Raw genomic sequence first — 22576 nt, forward strand, 5'->3', positions numbered from 1 at the left:
ACTAACACTGAAAAATGCTTAATTGTAAAACTTCCACAAATTTTAGTGCAAGAGGTGCTCAAGCTATCAGCAGTAATCGTTCTCACCTGAGAGGGGAAAATGATTGTTGAAACGATTGCCAAAGGTAGAAGGCAGGGGCAGTCAGCCAGGTTGCATTCTGTCCTGGAGAGTACTGGGAGCAGAATATGGAGCTATTCAATGAATAAGAGAAGTAACCAGGTAAGCACTCACAATAGCATTCTTCAAGGATGGTAAAGGAACCCATAAAAATTAGAATTTTGGAGCAAGATAAGCACACTGGTCATTATGTGTTTACATTAAGTATTGACTAAAGAAAAGCTGACCTATGGAACAGTTTCAAATATTTTGGTTACTAAATCAGTTTATAAAATGACGAAAACATCATCAAGTACTCTACCAAACCTTCCTGAAGGCTCAGTAAGCTCCTGCTGGCCTGTTGTGTTTTCTCTTTGTTTAATAGGTTTCATTATTTGCACACCAACCCAAGCATGCTCCAGGCCCAATTCTGCCAACCCCAAACTTTCAAGAGCCTTGAGTCAGAACTCCTTTTCCACTTCTATGAATTAATAATTTCAATTCAAAATAATTAAATGAATTAAGAAAATAAAATATTACCTTCATTGCTCTTTCTCCTTTCTTCTGGCACTGGAACACAAAAGACACAAATTGGTCATATTCTTGAGGTAAGACGTTACAACATAACACACGATCAAGGGGCGGGGGGCGGGGGAGTGGTTTAAGCAAAACATCCAGTATTAGGGAAGTCTCCCAGAACACTATGTAAGACATGACCGCCAGGCCCCAAATAAGGTTGAAATAAACCCAAAATGCAAATCCATTTTTAAGGAGGAAAGGCTGATACCCAGTTTGTGCATCACCACTTCAACTGTGAAAAAGAAGCAGGCAGTCCTAGACGAAAGGCCAGCAGTGGGGGAGAATGTGCAGCTGAAAATAGGACTACAATAAATACCTCACATTCTGCTGGAAAATTAAAGAATCATCGAAGAACACTCTTCTGCTGCAGAGCAGGTGATGTCTGTGAACTGGAGGATGATTTATGCTGTCTGACAACTCAAAGACAGAAGACAACTCTAATGTACAGATAAAACCAAAAGTAGCAATAGTAGATCATACCCTTGGCAGTTAATGGCACTGTGTTGCTGGAGAGAAATCTGGATCTACTTAAAATGTCAGGTGTATAAGGTAATGAGCCTGTGCTTAGTAGTAGACCAGCAGAAGGAGGCCGTGTGATCCATTTACCAGTTGATTATATATTACCACAAACCTACTAAATAAAAAAGTATTTAATACCAGCTGACTCAGAAAAAATGGTAACACCCAACGCTTTCAGGAAAGCTGTTCATAGAAACAAAAATTGTCTGACATTAAATGAACATCTTAAAATAAAATAAAGACTATGAAGAAGAGTTAAAAATCAAAACAAACTAAGAGGATATATCACTTACTGAAGTTAACAGTGACGAGAAACTGTCAGTATATGTCCTTTTAAAAGAGGCTTTAATATTTACTGGGAATGGTTGTGACAGTGAAAAATGGCAAAGAAGGAAACACAACTTTCACCTGTGTCTTTAACGGCTCCCGCCTGATCAGTAGATAATGCCTGTGACATTAGGCTAATCATTTAAAAGGACATCATCAATTTAATGCTTTCTTCAACAGGAGACTACTGCTTCAAGTAACACCCAAGGTGACTAGATCTGGAAAGATAAGGGAATCAAAAGTCTTGATTTTTGGGTAGTTATTACTTCACATGCCTCACACCATCACACAAAGTCAGACTTTCATTTTTCCTTTTTGTTTACGGTGGTCTAATTGCATTGATTTGCCACATATATGACCTAAAAATACATCCTGTTTCAATAGCTGCTGAACAGTGACAGTGTCCTCTTGCTGTTAGCATGCTTTACTGTGAAGGATCCAAATGATCTCAACCTAAGTGAGCTGCATTTGTAATACCTACAGTAAGTGAAGGAAAGAGAGGCTGATCTGGAGCAGACAGGAAATTTTGGCCAAGATCCTGCATGATCTCCCCGATCACATACATTCCTGACTTTCACTTTTTCCTTCTCTTCACTACTGTTTACTGCAAGAAATAGCAGCTGAATCTGGCCCTATATGATTGAGAGGAGAGCTCTCATTCATTGTGTGCTTTAGAAACTGCCTTTCCTACAGGGAAATTTCTTCAGACTATTTCTATCCAAAGGTATTTTTCAGAAACAATTAGGATCACAAAGGTGGTATATAAAATGTCACAGAATTTTTCTATGGCTTGAAAAATAATTATCAGCTTATTTGCATTGTTAAACGTTAATTAGCTATGAATGGTAATTTTTTTTAACACTGCAATACTTCAATTTCTCATTACAAAATAATTTCAGCTCTATTAATTAGTTCTAACAGTAACTCATAGTAATGGATGACACCTTAAGTGAGCTATTAAATGCACTTTACCACTGATTAGGAAGAAGACAACTAAAAAAACCCAGGAAGGTTTACATAAAGACGGAATATGAAACAATACATTACAGATTTATTGACCTCCATGGAAGCAACTCATGTTAAGTAATGTGGGTTGGCAGAATCAAAAGTTTTGTCACAGCTCTGCGAGGTATGTGGGTTGAGAATTTTAACAAATGGCCTAGCATTTATCAATTGTTTTCATTGTTTTCCTTTTCATTTTCATAACTTTATCTATACAGAGCTACATGTACAGGTATGCCTAATGTGTTCGCTTGTGTATACACACACGTGTAGACAAATAGATTCATTTTCTCAGCTACAGAGGAAAACATCATACGTATTTTTTAGTTTTGCCTTTCCAAAGATGGCTCAGGTCCAAAGATGGCTCAGGAAACAATCTGGTTCTGGCCGAATTCTTTGAACAGCCACTATCCTGGATCGAGACTAGAAGAATCACAAGATATCCCCTCACCATTACAGTGTAACTTTTTTGCTATGGTCCAGTATAATCAATTTTGTAGTGATTTATTAGGAGAGATTCCTATCTCAAACCATTGCCTAAAAATCTCTATCTGTAACTGATCCTTCATGCCAAGTGTATGAACATCACATGAAGTATGCTCTTCTTCCATAGTAAAATGGCAGCCTGTGCTAGGAACAAAAGCTATGCTGTGGCATGTAAACCCCATGATCAGAACATGTGACCTTTCTGGAAAGCCAAATCTGTACATACTAGGAGTTCATTGACAGTATGCATCAGAAACTGGTGCTTCCGCACGCTCATCTTTAAGCTCGAAGTGGTCAGACCTGTAGAACTCAATGTGCCACTGGTCAATGGGGTTAGCATTCAGAGACCACACTACAAAACACCTCTTGTTGTGGCTGTAATGATCCAGAACTAGACACCAAATTTTTCATTGTGAAGACGACTGACATTTTAAACTTGCTGTAACAGATAACATAGTTACTACAGGGGATAGCTTCATCTTAGAAGCTGTGTCCCACAGCACATTTCAACAATTCAAAAATAAGTTTTAGAGCAAGAATGTGTTTTTCAAAACATATTTTGTTGCACTGACGCTCCAAAGGCCTGCTGCATAACTGGGAGTTTCCAGAACTTCCCAGATACCAGGTCCCTGGCAGAAAGCTTGTTCAATCCTACCTCCCCAGCCTCATAACCAATATGGATCTAAAGGAACTGGAGACATGGAAAATGCTGCCAGAGCAGCCTTCATGATGGAGCTACACCAGAACTATGAAGGATACAAGGTTATTTCAACAAAACATTTGACTTTGCTGAATAAACATTTTCTGGCAAAAATTTTCTTACTCTTTGGATGCGTACAGAATGCAGATCACATATGACAGTAGCTAGATAATAATGTTTTTTTCCTTGGAAGATGCTAATTTGGTACACCACAGTATAAATTCAGAATTTCCTCTGTTGAATTTAAACTGAAGAAGTGAAGGTCATAATCAGAGGCAGCCTACTTGGTGCAAAGCACCCCTCTTACCAGCTCTCCAAAAGCCTTGAATATTGTTCACGGACTCTGTATATTCAAAAGGGAAGAAGGCTATAAAAGGCATATTTCAGAATGTTACCATTAGACACGTGCAACAGGCAAATATCAAGTGCTGAGGCTACAATTTACAAGCCTGAACCCTGACAACTATTCTCCATGACCTTCACGGGAAAACCCTATGCCTACTGAAAACACCTCAGATAGGTACAATGTAAAATCTGAAAGATAAGAGGATCCTCTAGATGGTAAATTCTCTTCTGTTCCAACATTTTTGCAAGTGGCACTATTCCTAGATTTTTTGTTCTACTTAATTCCTGGCCAAGAGCTACTGTTTAATTGTTGACCTATTTTGGTTGGTAGAAACAGAGGTAAAAATTGCTTAAATTCAGTTATTCAGGACCATAATTTTACTAGTATTCATATGCTCACTGACAAAAAGTAGATAAAAAATAAATCAACTTACACACTAGCGTGATTATAAAGGCAACCTGGTAATTGTGTTATTTATTATTTGCATAACATTAAGAAAACTCTTTAAATTAGTATTGGTTCATTCTCAAAATCTCTTATTTCTGTAACAAGGGATATAGTAGAGTGTAAAAAAGAAATCTATAGCAGATTACAAAAGTGTTCTCTCACATAATGAACTACTTGAGTTTAATGCAAATCAACATACTGAGTATCATTGGTATTCATGTTCTAGAGAGTTACACATCTATTATTAGCTGTACTTCTGTATTTATCCTTTATGTTGTAGATCATATCTTTTACTAACAGCAATGAGAGGGCTGGCATCACACGTACTAAAATTTTGACATTCAGAAGATTTTAGACATAATACTACACTTATTTCACAAATGGCAGAACATTTAGATGCTTGAGGTAACCTGGAACATTTGAAAGGGGGAAAAAAAAAAAGCAACACAAGTGAAATTCAAACAATTCTGCAGACTTGAAACCAGAAGTACAGCACTGGAATTGTGCAACTTGCTATTTGCAAATGCACCAGTAGGGATTTTTGTGCCTTCCACCACAAAATTCTGTAAGAAAACAGCTAAGTTTGTGCAAGAGACAGATCAATGAGAGTCTGGTGAACAGCACTAAAGGTCATCAAAGAAATCTAGGACCAAATGCATAAATGCCATGTGGAAGGAAAACCTGAAAATTGTTAGTCCTCATTCTTAAAAGAATTTTCTTGCATTACTGAAATCTACCTTATATGACAATTCATTGAAACCAGTTTGTAGTCACTTTCTAAAAAATTAAAAGTAAACTAAAAAATTCACAGCCCATTAAAACAGAAAACAAAACTCCTGGGATCTGACAATCAGGGAGCTTAGTGATGTCCACACCAATAACAACAGATGTTTGAGAAGAAGACAGAGGACAGTGGACAAGCACAGAATAAGCTGACTAAACTGATGGAATAAACTGACTAAGCTGACTCGCTGAGAAAGTTTGAAGGATTCAAAGAAGCATGACAGGTCTAATTTATCCCAGGTACTAAAATTGTAAGTAACCTTCATAAGCGGGTCAAAATGTTTTGTCTGTTTTGCCAAGTACTTTGACTCAATATCCTGTGGCACTGAGCTTCCTGCGTTGTGTGTCTCTTAATCACTTTTAATAGTAGACTAAATGTAAATTAAAATGACTTTTATTTCTTTTTGGACACTTTTTGATTGTACATTGGAGAAAATAATACTTGGGAGACTTACATTTTCCATCTGTATACTTCTAAAGTATGTTCTTCTTTCCTTATCTGCCTCCTAATTTAAGAGAGAGAGTCTCAGAAGTGATTTTGATCCCTTTTGTTATCTACAGTTTTTACATTTCTGCTATACTGGTTTTGAATTGAAACAATTTCATATTTATCTCTTCCCCTTTTTCTTGCTCATTTGCTGGAATGAAAGAGTACACAACACAGAGAATCAAATACCTGAAACCTGCATTAAATACCTGAAACCTGCATTGGATAACTGCCTGATGGTGCAGACTGTGGCCCCGGGAACCTGCTGTGAGCTGTTCATCGTGTGGTACTTTGAGTTGTGTAAAATGGATAGCTCCCAGCTTGAACCGGCACCCTGACCAGACTCCCTACATTGCCGGGGTGTACTGTGCTTGGTACTGATGTGACCTGGCAGATAACGTTGGGGCTATTTAAAGGGTGTTTGTATGTACTGCACAAATGAATAGGATGTGCTGTACACCTGTTTTTCTCTCATTACATGCAGTTACATGGTTTGGTCATGTGGGTTCACATCTTTTTTTCCTCTAAGTACCCCTAAGGTTCCCCAGATGTTGTGTGTAAGCACAGACTTGAATCTGTGGTATTAATGTGAGGTGAGGTTGCACCCAGCAGAAAGCGCAGGTAGACCTATATAAACCAGATGCCAACCTGCAAGTTACAGCAGTCAAACAGCTGCTCTAATGAAACTTCATGTTGAAGATGGGCCAGCATGACCCAGCAAAGTGGCTGTTGACTCTAGGGATTTTATGTCAGTCTGATGCCATGGAAAACTGAGACCCTGTATCAGTTACAGAGAAGGAAGTTAAAGCCCTAATCTGCAGACACTTGCATACATGCTTATTTTTAGATCTATGAAGTACCGTACATCTTGAGGTCAATGAAGATACTTTTGTGCAGAAAGCATTACATATCTTTCAGTTTTCACCATTTTAGGGCCAGGCGAAAGAGAGGGGCCAATGCAACAGTTCAACCAGGCTTAAGAGGTTTCAAGTTTTAGGTATCAAAATCTCTTAAGATAACTGATGAAAGTAACAGTAGGGCAGTTAAAAACTGGCCTAGTGAGGTACAGAAAAACAACCTCACCTGACCAGTCTAAAAGACAGAAAATGCTGAGTATTATCACTTAGCACATACATAGGGTTATGCTTTTTCAGAAAAATATACAAGAATTAAGGATAAAAGGCAACGCTAAAGGCTTACAGAAGAATTAAGCTGAGCATTTCTATGTTCAAATATTCTAAATGATAATCTCACGTTAATAATCTCTTGTATTCACATATTTAACCAGTGTAAATATATTACAACAAAACATACATTACTCAAAGACTAATGAATTATATTCAATTTCAGAGGTCAGACTCCCCAACACTCAAATTCCTCAAAGCAACACTATAAGCAGTCAGGCCAAAATCATAATGTTCTATAGATAGAATATTTCATATGAATTCAAACCTCTTTTCATAGTTTATAATCACAGTTCTCACAGATGTAGGAGATCAAGTTTACAGAATCCTAGTGATTTGGAGCCTTTTATTTAAAGATTGAAATTCAAGCAATCTATTAGCGTGGTCAAAATATTTCCAATATGAGTTTTGTTTTAGGACAGGAGGAAAGAATTGCAGGAAGCTGATTTCTACTAGAAGCTACTAGAGTCAGTCCACCTACTACTTGTCACTCAGTCATGACTTCTTGAAACTCTTGAAACAATTACCATTGCCCTGGTAATGTTTTCCACAATACCTCAAAGCAGGCTTACATTAAAAACAGACTTGTGTAGTTGATAGTTTTACCAGACAAACTCTCTTATAGTGTAAATACAGCTTTTATCAATCTGTCCTGGTAAAGTTTATAGTTTCTCTAGCAAACAAACAAACAAACAAACACACCACTTTAGACAAGCAGAACATCCATGCTGAAATAGCGGCACCTGCTCCAAGACTTTTTCCAGTATCGAGAGGTCATTAGGAAAAAAAATCCCAGTCTTACATACTAAACCTGTAAACAAACTTGACCATAATAAAACCTTTCCTAGCTAGAATTCAAAGCAAAAAATATATGACCATTTAAAAAAATACTATTGTTTCTTTCAGCATTTCCAATTAGCTTTCCAGCTGGATTACAGGTGGACAGGGAAATAAATCTGACTGAGGTCTTTCAGGGAGCTGAACATGCTGCCTTAGGAAGGGAATGCTCTTCATGGGAAACTCAGCTCTGCAACAGCTGCAGGCTAACCGTGCTACTGTGTGAAAACTCTGCTGGGCAGGAAAGTCCAATTAAAAACTCTCCTGAATTTAGAGTAAGAGGGAAGGGGTCCTGGCTTCTGATGTGCCTTAATAATCTGCTTTGGGAGTGGGGAGAGATGGAAGTCAAAATGAAGACTGCATAAATTCTCTTCCTTGGAACAATGGTTTTGGAGAACTGCTTGAAGAGCAAGCACATATTCCTGTCGTGGTTATCAAAGTGTACACCTACTTACAGAGTGAAGAGAACTTGCATTTAAAAGTCTCAGAAGAATATGATAACAAAGTACTGCAAGCATCTTAAGGCATTTCCTGACTTTCTGGTGTAACTTTTTCTGCTGGATAATACTAACCTAGAAAAGAGGTACTAGTAAAAAGGTACAACTCCTTTAGTGTAAAAGCATTAGCAAAATGCACATCTACTTGCCATAGGACATTAGCAATCTTAATTACATTTTCAGAAATGGCATGTTTTTGCACTCACCTAAGCAGTAACAATGCTATTAAAAAGGGCAGTTTAAAGAAAAGAACATGCAAAACCCATGAAGAATGGAGTCTATTTATTTTATTTCATCTCGCATTTGAGCCGTTAAAGCAAAGCACTCTATACATATTGTTTAGCTATTGGCTACTGCCATTCTACATCCGTTATAGACCTTAATTGCAGAAAGACAAATGCAGGGACAAACTTGTTAAAATAAGCATATTGACAATGCTTCTCTGACTCCAACAAATATTTATTTAAAAATAAGATTCTGCCAGCAACTGCTCATGTACTTTCTTATTAACAGTTAATGGCTCAATTCACAGAACTTTGAGATACAATGGAACATGTAGGAAAACACAATGCTGATAATACTTGTTTTACTAAGTATTCTGCATAGGCAGAATATTATGGTAACCACTGAGCTACTGATTAATCAAACACCTAAATGGAGAGAATCCTGTGAATGATGGAAACTTTTAGATACAAGATGATCCTATATTTATTTATATAGGCAAAAAATCCTCATTGTTACAGCTAGTAGGAGTTATTACCTGAAAATACTTGTGCAGGCATTTTAAAGTAGTGTGAGGCGGCTTTACAGCAGATGGTCGTGGTATGATTTCAAGTGAGCTAAGGGAAAAACCTAGAGAACAAATCTAAGTATTTTGACTTGTTTCAAAGCCAACTAACATTGCAATGACTTAAAAAAGAAAAAGCTCAATGCATTTTTGTTTTGTTTCTTACCACTAGCTCTAGCTGTGCAAAATTACACTACTGGAATATCTTTGAAACACTGCTGTGAGATGTGGAAAAACAGAAATGGAAATGGTAGCATAAGTCAGAATGGAAAGTTTGCTGCAACATAAAAACATATCAAAACACTACATTAAAATATTTTAACGCATCTTTTTTTCTACAGCTTCTAACAGATGAAGCTGACTGTCAGCTGTGGCATCTGTAAGAATACCTGCTGGACAACAGACAGTGTTTTTATCTCTACAGCGAAATCAATTTGACTAGCCTTAACGTCTAACAATTTCTCCCTAATAGACTGATTTAAACCAAAAAGTTATAATATTCTAGCTCTGATTTCTGATCAGACTAAATACTTCTTCCATTAAGGTTGTTTATTGGATTGACTGCATCAGTGTACCTGTATGAGCGGATGAATAAAGAGGTGAACGGCCTAAAGAGGTGTTTGTTTCAAAATGTTTCTATTATTCCTCCCCGCCTTATTGTTTCAAAACAGGAAATATTTTCAAGTACTTTTCCAGTTGCAGACTGACTTCTTGAAGAACTGCTGCTATGGTAAATTGCATGGAAATACTTTAAACAGTGTTATATATGCCATATTTAGAATTTCCGAACAATAATATGTAGGTGCTGTAACCAAAACACAACAGTGGAATTTTAATAGAGAATAACTATTTCTTTATAATTCTGCAAATACTGCAAGAACAACTAGAATGTAAAGATTCATTTCTGCCCTTAAATCACACGTTGCAAATGATTTTAAGGAATTTTTGACTGTGGTGTGCAATACAAATAAGTCTTTGGAATTCAACCTTAGTAGCACTTTACATTGAAAGAATGGAAGCATTCCACAACATTCCACATTAATTCATTATTATAAATAACAACTACAGAGGTGGATACATCCCCTAACTGCAGAATTCCACATTCTTGGCCCACTGCAATTATGTGGTGCTGAAATTATTTGGATATGCAATGTATTTAACTCAGATCAGTCGTGCAAGAGAAATCTGAAGTGGCTAAATCACATTATGCTATGCCCCAAAACCTTCCATAAAAAGTACATCTTTGTTGATGACAAATAACAGATCTTCACAATTTATTATCATTTCAAAAAGCAAAACCACACCAGGATAATATGTACTTAAACAGTAATAACTGGTTCTCCTGAAACTTGGAAAATATGTGCATTCACCTATAATTAAAAATAACATGAGGCACTAACCTGTTACTCTACAGTATATAAATGGTGAAAGAATGCTCCCCAAAATGACAGTACTAACACTGGAAAGACTAGACATTTCTTTTAAACAAATTCAATACTATAATGCTGCTACTTTTGTTTTCCTAGCATTATTCTTCTGGAAAAATTGGTGAAGTTGAGCAAAAAAGAAAAGTTATAAAAACACACTTTAAAATTCATCATTATATTTCACAGCCACTGTGAACTGCGCTCTTCTTATCCTAACGTTATCTTTGCAAGCATCTTTGTGTATGCAGTTTGGGAGCACAGGAGGGGAGAGATCCTCCTCTTGAAGAAAAAAGACTGAGGAAAGAAATCCTATTCTGTGTATAGTCAGTGTAAATATTGCCAGCTATCACAGTGGGGACAAGATTTTCTCCTTAGTCCATCTGGACAACAGTCATCTTCAGTCCTATCATTTAATTTTAAAGCAGAATTTGTTTTATACTGCAGACAAATAGCATCCTAGCAGCTTGACTGGTTGGTGCTTAATGAAATTACTCGTGCTGACATTAGACACACTAGATACTGATTAAAACACTTAATGATCCCTCTTGATTTTAAATTGCTGGTTTAGATTTGTGAGATGCCACCAAAGTATCTTTCCTTCCTTCCCTCCACCCCAGTCATGCTTGTGCCTTTTCTGTTTCTTCATGATCCTTAAAGATTGTGGCTCACTGGCACCATCATGATCACAAACCAAATGATACCACAATGTTGAATACTGCATTGTTCAGAATACGCCAAAACCCAGTTAATAAACACTGCAAGACACAGTCATCTCTAAAATACAATTTGCAGGTTCAAAGCTGAAGCTCTTCTTAAATGTCAACACATTGAGGATCATTAATATAAAGAGAATTCCAAACTCAGAATAAACTTTACATTTTTAAAATATCTGCTGAAAAAAGATAATCCTGTAAATGTAAAAACAAGTATAAAAGATTTACTTTAGAGCTTGAACATGGAAGACAGTGATACATTGCAAGATAATGGTGTTGGAATGGCATTCCTAGATGATAAAGCCATTCTTCATGCTCTTCTTATACAAAATTGCATATCATATCACCTTTCAGTGGGAAACGTGGCAAAATGACAGTCAATTAGCTTATAATCAAATACTGTTAATCTCTAGAAATATTAAGTTTGGAAATTTTGTCTGAAAAGGGGAAAAACACAGTAGTTGTACAGAGTTCCACTTTCCTTGATATCAAATCTTATCAAGACTCTTGAGATGAAATTATACTTACAAAAAAAAAGTTTGCCTAAATACTAATATCTGCTGTCTCAGAATCTTTTATGAAAAGAATGAGTGAATATACTGAATTTTATACTTAATACAAACTTTAAGACCACAGAAAATAAAAAAGTAGAAGTGTTTGTATATTTTAGCACCATTACAAAGTTAGGATTCATATGCCGGTTTTGTCACTGTGGCTGTACCTTGCAGCTGGTGTAGCTAACGTGAAGTACATAGACTTCAGTGATCTTTGAGAGAAGAATAATTGGATTTTCTGATCACAAAGAATAATAGGAGGTTTGCATTTTTTTCCTTTTTTTGGTCTTTTAAAATTAATTTTGATCTTGATTTTTATTTGGCAGACAGAGTGCACTGCTGTCAGCTAAATCCGAGTCCGAGTCCTTTTGGTCTCTGGATCGCTCTTATTGGTTCTGCTATCCCTTTGCCGTCTGGTCCAAGGCCCGTGCCAGGAGTCCAGCCCATACTTTGAAGCATTCTGTTTCCAATGTTGTTTTCTGGGATTGGTTGGGTGTTTTCACCTACAAACCCTGAGATTAAAGAAACACACAGCATTAATCAGCACTGCCTGCCATGTGGAGAAGAGCAGGATAATCTCCGTCAAAGCTTTAAACCTTCTTATTCCCCTAATTCATCTAATAGGTTGCTAGAACAGGCTGTCTTTGCACATGTTGACCCTCCTGACTGCATATGATTCTAAATAGTACAGTCTAAGGCTTTGCTTTATTTTTATGTTTTTCAAGACTAGCTCAGTTTTAAAGCATTACAAATTTTGCTGCAGATCCCTTACATTCCAATGGAGCACTTTATGTCAGTCTCAAGGAACACATACCACCTGCACAAGTCTACCAATTCATAGGCAAGATTACCAGAATTTATTGTTCCACAGTTACTAAGCTGAGGCACATCACAGTATCATGACCATCTTTCTATTCTCATCAATACTTATCAACACTCAAGCAGATCTCTTTCAACAAAACACAACAAATCGTTTTTGATTAAGCAGTTACAGTTGCTACAGAAGCAATATTGACAAGTGATCTAGTATTCTGAAATCCAGCTATATCTTTACTTGTTTTTGGATGTTATTAAAAGCTATCAGAGAGACTGCAAGTACACTTTTTAGTATTTTCAATGTCTTTTAATGTTGTTGTCAGCTTTCCTTCTGTACCATAGAGATCTCAAGAGCAAATGCTAGGCACACTCGGCAGAAAAGATTCTCAGGACTGCAAGTGTTAATATAAAGGATTCATTTTCTTATAAATGCAGCATAAAGAAATGTGAATGACAAACCAAAGCTGTTTTTCACCTCCCTCAACTAAACTCCTTAAGCTTAGCTTCTGGAGATGATACTGGAGAAATCTTTCCCATATGTAGCTGTCTTGCATATGGGATATAAATGATATTTGATTCAAGAATTAGCAGTAAAACTAGAAGTTACTGCAAGTTACAGAAAAAACTTTTAAAAGGGCTGATACTTTTGCAGTAACATGAACAGTTGTAGGCAGTTGGGTTTTGGGGTTATTTTTTAAATTTTTTTTCCAAAACTTCCTCAACAACACAACAAAACAAAAAACATACTACTTGCCAGGCTTCAAACGCTAGCTGCTTAACTTTCTACCTACTTATTCTAGCCTGCTGTTTTTTGAAAAATACTGCAGTAGGAGACTGTGGTTTTGTAGTTTTGGAGACTATACGATCTTCAATCAATAATTTGCCATTGACAAGCAGCTGGTTCATCATCATATTAACTTACTAAACACAGACACAACAAAAGTTGAACAAGCACTTTCAAAAAGCCTCATTTAACACACACGCAAAAAGAAAGCAAAGACCCACAGTGGAAACTGCATACACAGACAGAAGTTCAAGATGAGAGGTGCACATTAAAAACCTTGTGATGACTGTGGTGACAGATTCACAGTACCTAAGCATTATTCACTATATATATCTGTTTATATTCAGTCAAGCAGTGGTTACATAAAAGTTAGACGGCTTCCTAGTATCTCAATTCCTAAGTCAAAGAAAAAGGGAAACGCATTGACAGAAAGCGACCTTGAAAACTGGTTTGAAACTATGCTTAATGCTAGGCTTAAAATAAAAGCTTTTAAGTCAGCGAGTCCAGTCCCTAAGAGGGTTCCTCTTGAACCCACCAGCACAAAATTCAATGACAAAGACTTCTTTTCTTTTCAGGACCACACAGGCAGAGACAATTGTCATACAGATAAGTCCTTTATACTGCCTGGCATACACAACACAAGCTTTGGACCTTCCTAATTATATATTCTAGCTCAAAAAATACAAAGAAAAAAGTCTACAGTCAACAAAAGTAATGGTACACATCACAGCTAAAATCCTGGGTGTTTTGGTCTACTTTTCACAACATCTTATGGTAAAAAATGGAGTGTGGTTCCAGTGTCTGTGGAACAAGAAAGGCTGGGGACATAGAAGGGTAGAACCAACAGATCCAACAAGCAGGAAAGAACAATGGTAAGAGTATATCATGACCTCTGAGAATATATCTAAGAGTATATATATACATCTAAGAGTACATAATAGTATATCAATATTGTACATATCATATCAATACTATATATACATAGCATATCAATACCATACATAGTATATTAATACATAGTACATCAATGTATCTAAGAGTATATAATGACCTCTAAGAATTGGAAACATTAGACCATTCATAACTCTGCCTAGACAAAGACAGAAATGCTGCTGGAATACTATATAAGGCAGAGCTTGAGACAGATTAAACAACTTTTTTGTCAGTCCACTCGATGGAAAAACCCAACGACTTTTTCATGTAAAATATGTACCCTTCTATATGAATTTCAATTTTCAAAACAGACTAACCTCACAAAAAAGATATGTGAAAGAACGACCTGTACTCTGACATACGTTATTTAATAAACTGATGTTTCTATTTTTGAATTTTTTTGCAGCAGCTGAACATGTTTTTTCTTTCTCTGACTGACAGGATAATTGGAATACTTTTTGTTTTTAAAGACATTTAAGTACTTATAAAATGTATAGTATAATTATATTTCCCTCCACTGTACCTATTTTTCTATTTCCTATCAGAACACTAAAACCTCCCCGAAGCCTTCTGTTCTATTCTTACACTTAGCCAAGTTAAAAAAGAAGAAGAAAAAAAAAGAGCAAAGACCACCATGAACTTGGCTTCAGAACTCACTTTTGGGCATGCACTCAAACAGTATACTCTATCCAGACAGTTTGGAGGCTTTGCAGAACAGCAGGAAAAATACAAAACCAAAAAGCCCCATAACTCGTCCATATTATGGACATGCACTGTGACTAACCACTCTCTCTTGGAAGTGACATGAATATGGATAGTTTGTATTTTAATTTTTAAAGAGATTTAATATATCCAGGCTATTCTTTTGAAGTATAATCAGTTTTTATATAAATATATATCTATGTCTGTCTTAAAATATTTCAAATGATTGATGAAAATTGCAGGAAAGTTAATCTGCAATGCAACATATTTTACTTGAATCAGAAAAATACGGATAGCTGTATTTATAACTGTCCTTTTCCTCCATTCCATGACTAATCAGCAATCAGAAAAAAAACTGTGTTTGCTGTTTATACACATAATGGGAAAGAGCTCTTACAAACACCATGCTACACCTTCTTACTCCCCCAACCCCCAGTTCCTGTGCTTTGGGCTTTTATTTTCTAATTAAAAGTGGTAATTGTCCTTGTAATATTCATCTTCAAATTCAGTTTTTAATTCATGCCAATGGCACTTCTTGGACTAGCCAGTAGGTCCTTTTAGAGAGGATGGTGCAAGCACATTGGCCTTTTGAAGGGCTGTGCTACCTCTGGGATGTGTTCAGTCTTGACCCACCCAGGAGCAAGAACAAAATCGACCCACTGTGCTATCCCACAAAAAATAACACTGCAAAATCAGATGAAAAAAACCCACAACCATGGTACATTTTTTTAAGTTTATTGCAGTAAAAGGGTTGGTGGGGATGCATGACTTATGAGGAATTCTCCATACTAACAATTTGTAGGAATCTCATGAGCAGAGTCTTTTCTTTCTACAGACTGAAAATGTGTTAGCAACCATAACAATTTGTTTCCTGATTTACCAGATGAGTAGTCTACCCACTGGAGTGGTTACCATTACGCAAGTGAGGTGCAAACACTGAAGGAACAGTAACTTGCTTGAAAAGATAGCACTGTAAAATTCCTTCACTTCTCTTCAAGGTCTGTATTATGCATATGGCCTCACATACATGGAATATAGAACCTATGACTGGAAAGAGGCAAATTGGGAATGGAAAAACAAAACAAAAAAACCCTTCATCAGATTTATTTTATTTTGGTATAATATTTGTCATGACGTTAAAGGCAGGTTTCAAAGAAAAATAAAGGCATGTAATTTTTTCTTAACAGCTGTTGAAACAGGTACGTCCTGGTTAAACAGTACACTAGCATTCAGTGCCATACCCTTGATTTTACAGTGATTGCCATGAGTTAATTTAATTCCATCTGTAAGCTAAAATCAGATCAGAGGTCTAATGCTGCTGCAGGCTCCACATCTGTTTAATCATTTTTGGATACAACAGCTTGCAAAAGTTCAGGTTTTAAATTTGCTTCATATTTAAGCAACAATGTTACACTAGTGTACAACACTCTCAGCGGGAAACAAATGAGCTTATGCACAGTTTTGATCTGAAGATCCATTTCACTACTTGCAAAATGCTTCTTCTAAAGAACTTAAAAACTGATCAACTAAGCTATCATTTTTTATAGATTAATAACAGAACTGTGACCCTATTAACCAATATCATGACAATATTTATTTGTATGGTCTAATTTTTCGATTAGACTCACATCAAGCATGTTGGGTTTATATCAGGGCAAATAAAATCAGAATATAACTAGGCTCAATGTTCTAAATAATCATTTAAGAAAATGCTTCAAAATTTTTTTTGTTGTTGTTTTCAGCCATAGGAAACAAATGAAGTCATACAGAAATAATTTCGTCTCTGGCCACTAAACTATTTTTGATGCTAAGAAAATGATTTTTAAACAGTTGTGAGAAAATGACACTGTACAAAAAATATAGTCTTGGCCTTTCATCTTTCTTTTATATGATTAAGACTTGTGGGTAGAACACCAACGCCTTTGCAGAGAATACCACAACTATTATTTCCTCTTCTATCACCCCTAGCAGCCTTAAATCCTTTAAATCCTTTCCTAGAAGGATCTCTTTTTGCCTGGGTAATTTTTGCAATACATGGCCTGCTAACCCTGCCTACCCTGGCACTTATGTCTATCACAGCAGAGTCAGTCTTTCTACCTCAAATCTTCCAAGGAGCATTGTGGATGGTAATTCACTTGCGTAATTGGCTCAAGAGATGAAAATCTTGTATCTGCCTCTCTTAGCCACTAATCTATCCAGCTGACTGCAAGCCTAATTGGCAGCTTGTTTAGTAATTTGGCTCCTAAAGTGTTGTATTGATGTTGGATAAACAGCCAATGGAAGGAGAAACGATACATGCTGCTTTACTTTAAAAGCTAGTGCACTTCCCCCTTATTTTCTGAAAGCATTTAATATTCCATCCATTCTTTTTCTTTTCTGATTCCTCACTAGATAGATGAGTTCAGAACTGCAGAACAGTAGAGACTGATCCTGATACACAATGCAATTTTATGAAGAATGTAATCAAAATAATAAATTGCTATACTGTATCTTTTTTTATGTAAATTCTCTATAACTAAAAAACGGGAATCTGAATAATGCCTAGATGTTTGTATTCCTAAAACTGTTTTGGATGATTGTAGAGTCATCAGGAGCATAGTTGACAGCCATATTGTGATCTTTAAAATCAGTACCTGCTGTGGTTTTCACAATTCAGTGTATTATGGGTGTATAACTAAAAAAAAAAGTAACAAATTCAGTTATGAAAATGCCATATTATTTAGCTAAATATTTGAGATTACATTTTTAGACATCCCTCACACTGAGTTTTCTAAGAGCATATCTAAAGAACAACATTGAAATGATTATAGCTCAGGTAAGTCTGCTCGCATTGTATTTTATTCCAGCTAGCAGGATAAAGATAGCACAGAGGATACAGAGTCATAACTTCAGTGGATGTTGGAAATATCTACCCAGCAACCTTAGCAGATTTCTGTTAAGGTCTGAATTGTTATAGTTTCATTCCTACTGCCCCATTGCTAGGCATATTAAAGGAATTGTTGCATAATGCAGCATGGGTAGAGGTATCCTTTCCTGCAGTACAGACCCTAAATTCAAATCCATTTCCAACCCTCCCAAACGTATAAATAAAAAATCTACACTGATGAAAATTCAGACACTGAACTGTCTGGTTTATCTGGTCATCCAGCTTCACAGATCACTTAGAACTGGATTTGCCAGTGCTCTTCCCCTAGAAAAAAAGTCTGTATTTTATTTTCATGTTTTACCAGACTACACTGTGGTGTGGGTAAAGTGCATTCTTCCACCTCTTCACTAAGAAAATTTGTTGGAAAGAGTCAGAAGTACTAGAATCCTGTTTATTTCAGGTAAAAGGAATTTCTTCAGTAACTAAGACTGTCTTCAGTTGGGTCCAAATAGGGTCAGTTTTACTCCTCAGCTGTCACTGGACTGCTTTTCTGGAGCAGCTTTTCCACTACAAAACATTCCAAAGTTGCGTTTAAAACCCTTTAAAACTTGGTAAAATTGCTCCCTTCTGATAAGCATTCCATGTCCTTTATGAGAAAAACTAACTTTACACCAAATCCTAGAGGGAAAGGATTTAAATTACAGTAATAACTCTCAAAAATGGACAGCTCAGTTATTGTTGATTTCAGCAGAAAGATTAAGGATTAAATGGATATTAGGACAATGCACATTACTGTGGCTCTCTACCTAATCCAAGACAAAGTTGAAACAGACTGCTACTATACCAGAGGTAAAACTGCACTTCTGTTGCCTATCCTGTGCCTAGGTGGTTGGAATACTGCCTTCTGTCAAATAAATCTTAATTAAGGATAAAGACTAATACAATAAAACTAGGCAAATACATGTGCATATTTTTTACTACAAGCTGAAGAACTATTTCTCTATTTATTGGGGCCTCTATTATACTACTAGAGGCTACTTTACAAAGTAGTACACAATAACGAATTCTAATGAAGAACAAAAATGAAGAGACTTTTGCTAAGACACTGATGACAAAAGAACTTAGATGACTCTTGTTTTGGAGAGCTTTCTAACAAAAGGAAGGTCTGGGAATAAATGGAATTACTCCATTCCATTTGAAAGTAATATACATCATGACACATCTGGTGAACTGCTTTGCCACAGATCTCACTCTTATCAATTCTCTTAAAAATGTAATCCTGTCACTTACATAAGCAAACAATGCTTAGTGATGGTCTCTCTACTGGTAATGGAGACATCAGAATGCAAATCTTAGGTATTACATTAGCATTGCCAATGTCAAGATAAATGTTGAAAGGTAAACTTCTCTAACAATCAAAAAGTCAAAATTTCTTCTCTTCGTACTGGAAAGCAAAAGCAAGAGCAAACATTTTCTTTATGAAATCCTAATACTATGGGTATCTATCACAGCTTTTATCAGAACCCTTTCTATCATTCCTAGAGCTTCTATAGAAAGATAGAAAATAGCAATCTAAACTTGCCTGTGCCTGGAAACCTGATCAATGAATTTTATATTCTCACATTACGAAAATATTTTCTCATATCTTAAACAGTTATTTTCATTCCTCTGAAGTGGCAAAATCCTTTTGCATAAAGCTATCAAGTTACCGCATAAGCTTCTTTCCTTCTTCAAAAAGTAAATTGCAGGCTAACAAACCTTTAAGAAAAGCAATTTTTGCATAAGCTAGGGCTCGTTCTATTTGTAGCAGTGCTCCCTGTTCCCACAGGAGAAAGAATAACTAGTCACCGACAACTGAGAGGTTGTTGCGGAGAGCTGGAATAAGAAGCTACATTGGCTGGAGGAAAAAAAAAAAAAAAGCGCGCGAGAAAAAAAAGAGTGCACATATTTACTCCTTGCAGATTTTAACTCCCAAACACCTTCCAGATAAGAAAAGTGTGTGGTGTCACCAACTTAAAGCAGAATGACAAAAGTATCATCTGCAGCAACCATGTCTTTTGCTGGTTTAGTTCTAAAACTAAAAAAATTATCTATAATGGAGATGGCTCCTGTCTATGGGGAATCATTTTATTACATTTCCTAGTGGAGGAAGAGAAGAACTTGCAGAGCACACAAATCATCGGGAAGATGAGTATTCCTACTGACACTTCTCAGTTTCATTGAAAGGGGAATTCTAACTCTCTACCAACCTGACAAAAAGGTTACTCTTCATGCAAGTGTCTAATAAGAAATATTTCTGGAACGGGGCGGGGGGGGGGGGGGAGAACCAGGTTTAGACCTTTTTGGCAGAAATTTCTTATATGTTGTCTTTAAGGACACTTTTGCTGGTGATATTCTCTGTTAAGATGGCTTACGGTTCTTGAAAGTGAAGTCTGAAAATCGCATAGGAGACGGTTTGAACTGTTTCCACAATGAGAAAAAAACAGCTACTGTAGGAAAGAATCTCAGAGTTATCTGGGGAATTATTTTTGAATCTTCTGCATCTAGATAGAAGACAGAACATAGGAAAGATAGGAACAGTCTTCTATTAACCTGAAGGTGTCTTCTTGAGGCTACACTGGCTGCGTGTAGAGCCTGAAGAATACTATCTTCTCTCACACTGCTTTTCTCTACATCACAAGAAATTGCTGAGCAAATTCACAGTGTAAGCTCTGGTTTATCTGGTTCTTGCTGCATTGTGGATCTTCTGAAGTTTGGGACCGAACTCTCATTACTCTGATGGTTATATGAAAGGGGCCCTGTCAGAACAAATAACCTCAGCTCAACATGAAAAGTCTTTTGCTCTGCAGGGACAGCAGTTTCAAATACTGTATGGCATTCTGTGATCTTTTTTTGAAGCTTTTTTTTTGTGAACTGTTTTAGTGAAACAATATGGTAGCAGAAGAAAAAAAAAAGGAACAGAAAGAAGTCCCTAGAATTCAATTTGCTGCAGAATTAGAAAAGAAGAGTATCCATAGGCTGAGTCATGAAACAGATATGCTTTTGTACCCTGGAAACAATCTTGGTAGACTGAGGATAAGAAATAGTGCAGTGCAAAAAGAGGACGCTTTCACAACACATGCAAGTGTTATATTGGTCTGAGAAAAGGGATTTCTGTCTATGGAGTTTGTATATTTAGTAGATGGAAAAGCAGTGAGTCAAGCAAAAGAAAAGCAGGCATAAAATAGTTTTGTCTAGCGTTTTGGAAATTTATTGCTAGTTCATTCAAGTAAGAAAAAGTCTACCCTTTCTCTGCAACCATCTCAGTAAGTTGACCTTCACCACAAACTTAGCCTCAAACACCTCTGTTATCACAGTGTAATCACAATCTTTTTCAAATCATCATTTTGGTACTGCAGATATTCAGGTCTGATTTTTAATCACTGACACATTAAGCATCAGCAAAATAGTTTGCTTAGCTGTTTCATTGGCAATTTTTAAAAAGGAATGAAAACATGTACCCTTTTGATTACCTTGTTAAAGTGAGTCATGATGGCATTATAGCAGTGCTCAGTATTTCTGATATAATTAAGAATCTGTCACATTTTTCATTAAAACACATTTTTTAAAATGAGATTTATAACTTGGTCATTTCAAACAGTACCAGCCTGAAGTGTAGCATGAAACCTGCCAACTCGATAAAGACATTAACATTTGAAATTTGCTTTTGCAAAAAAAATCAGTATTAGCTAAGATACCCATAAAAATGTTTTGCACAATAATTTATATATTCTATTTTTGCATTTTAACCTGAAAATAGCTTTATCCTTTTAAAATCAGATTTCGCAGGCTTTCAGTCAGTCACTCCTGCTCCAAACTGTGAAGCATGCTAATGTGAAAAATCAGATCAAAAAGACTGTTTTCAAATAGAAAAAAAATGGCTATTTACCAGGCACACAAGTAAAACCTATTCTTTTTCTTCTGGATCAAACTTTCTACACTCTGTAAATTAAGTTAATAACATCCCCCAGATGTCAAGCAGAATTTGTACCCAAAGAAAATTATCTTTTTTCAGGAATAAGATTTAGAGGTTTCTTATTTAAAAAAAAATCTAAGAGGATACAGGGATGGAACAGGACCTGATTGATATATAAGACTTGTACAAAAGAAGACAGACAATTGGAAGGGTAGAAATTGGGGTAAATGCAAAATCAGTGTATGAAAATGGCACCTGAAGTTCTGAAGCACCTACTGATTTGATATCAGACATATAATTGGTAATCTAACATATTCACTGAAATTATTATAAACATTCCCTCTGCATGGGTTCCAAGTATTAAGAATACTTTGCAGAGGATGATCTTTTTCTTACATATAATTTTTTTTTGTTATTAATCATTTTCATTAGTGATAGGCACAGTATTGGTAGGTTTATTTCTATGATAATGTATTAGTTTGCCTAGGAAGTTTTATACAAACTTGAGGGCATTGTATTACTGCAACAAAGTATGTCAGGGTGTCATACGAAATAGCACTACCACAGAGGTAGTCAGAAAGGGCATAAAGTCATTGAGAATGACCTTTTCCCAAGTCTGACGGTATAATCACTGACATAACATTGATTATATGGAGGAAGCTGTGCAAAAAAGGTAGATGTTTATAATGTAAAACACTCAATTCTTAAACTAAATCATAGGAAGTAAACAATTTCTCCTAGTATCTTTT

General features: G+C 36.1%; 1 protein-coding gene across 1 annotated transcript in view; it reads right to left on the minus strand.

Moving 5' to 3' along the window:
- Positions 1 to 8555: 8555 nt before the first annotated feature.
- Positions 8556 to 22576, minus strand: part of GPATCH2 (G-patch domain containing 2) — a 125617-nt gene continuing 111596 nt past the window's right edge. The window contains exon 10 of the mRNA XM_026108199.2: positions 8556 to 12283. Within this exon, the coding sequence (XP_025963984.2) occupies positions 12114 to 12283 (170 nt within the window). The 3' untranslated portion in view covers positions 8556 to 12113. The remainder of the gene's footprint in view (positions 12284 to 22576) is intronic.

This window comes from Dromaius novaehollandiae, chromosome 3 (genome assembly GCF_036370855.1).
Source record: "Dromaius novaehollandiae isolate bDroNov1 chromosome 3, bDroNov1.hap1, whole genome shotgun sequence".
In the NCBI taxonomy this organism is placed as follows: Eukaryota; Metazoa; Chordata; class Aves; order Casuariiformes; family Dromaiidae; genus Dromaius; species Dromaius novaehollandiae.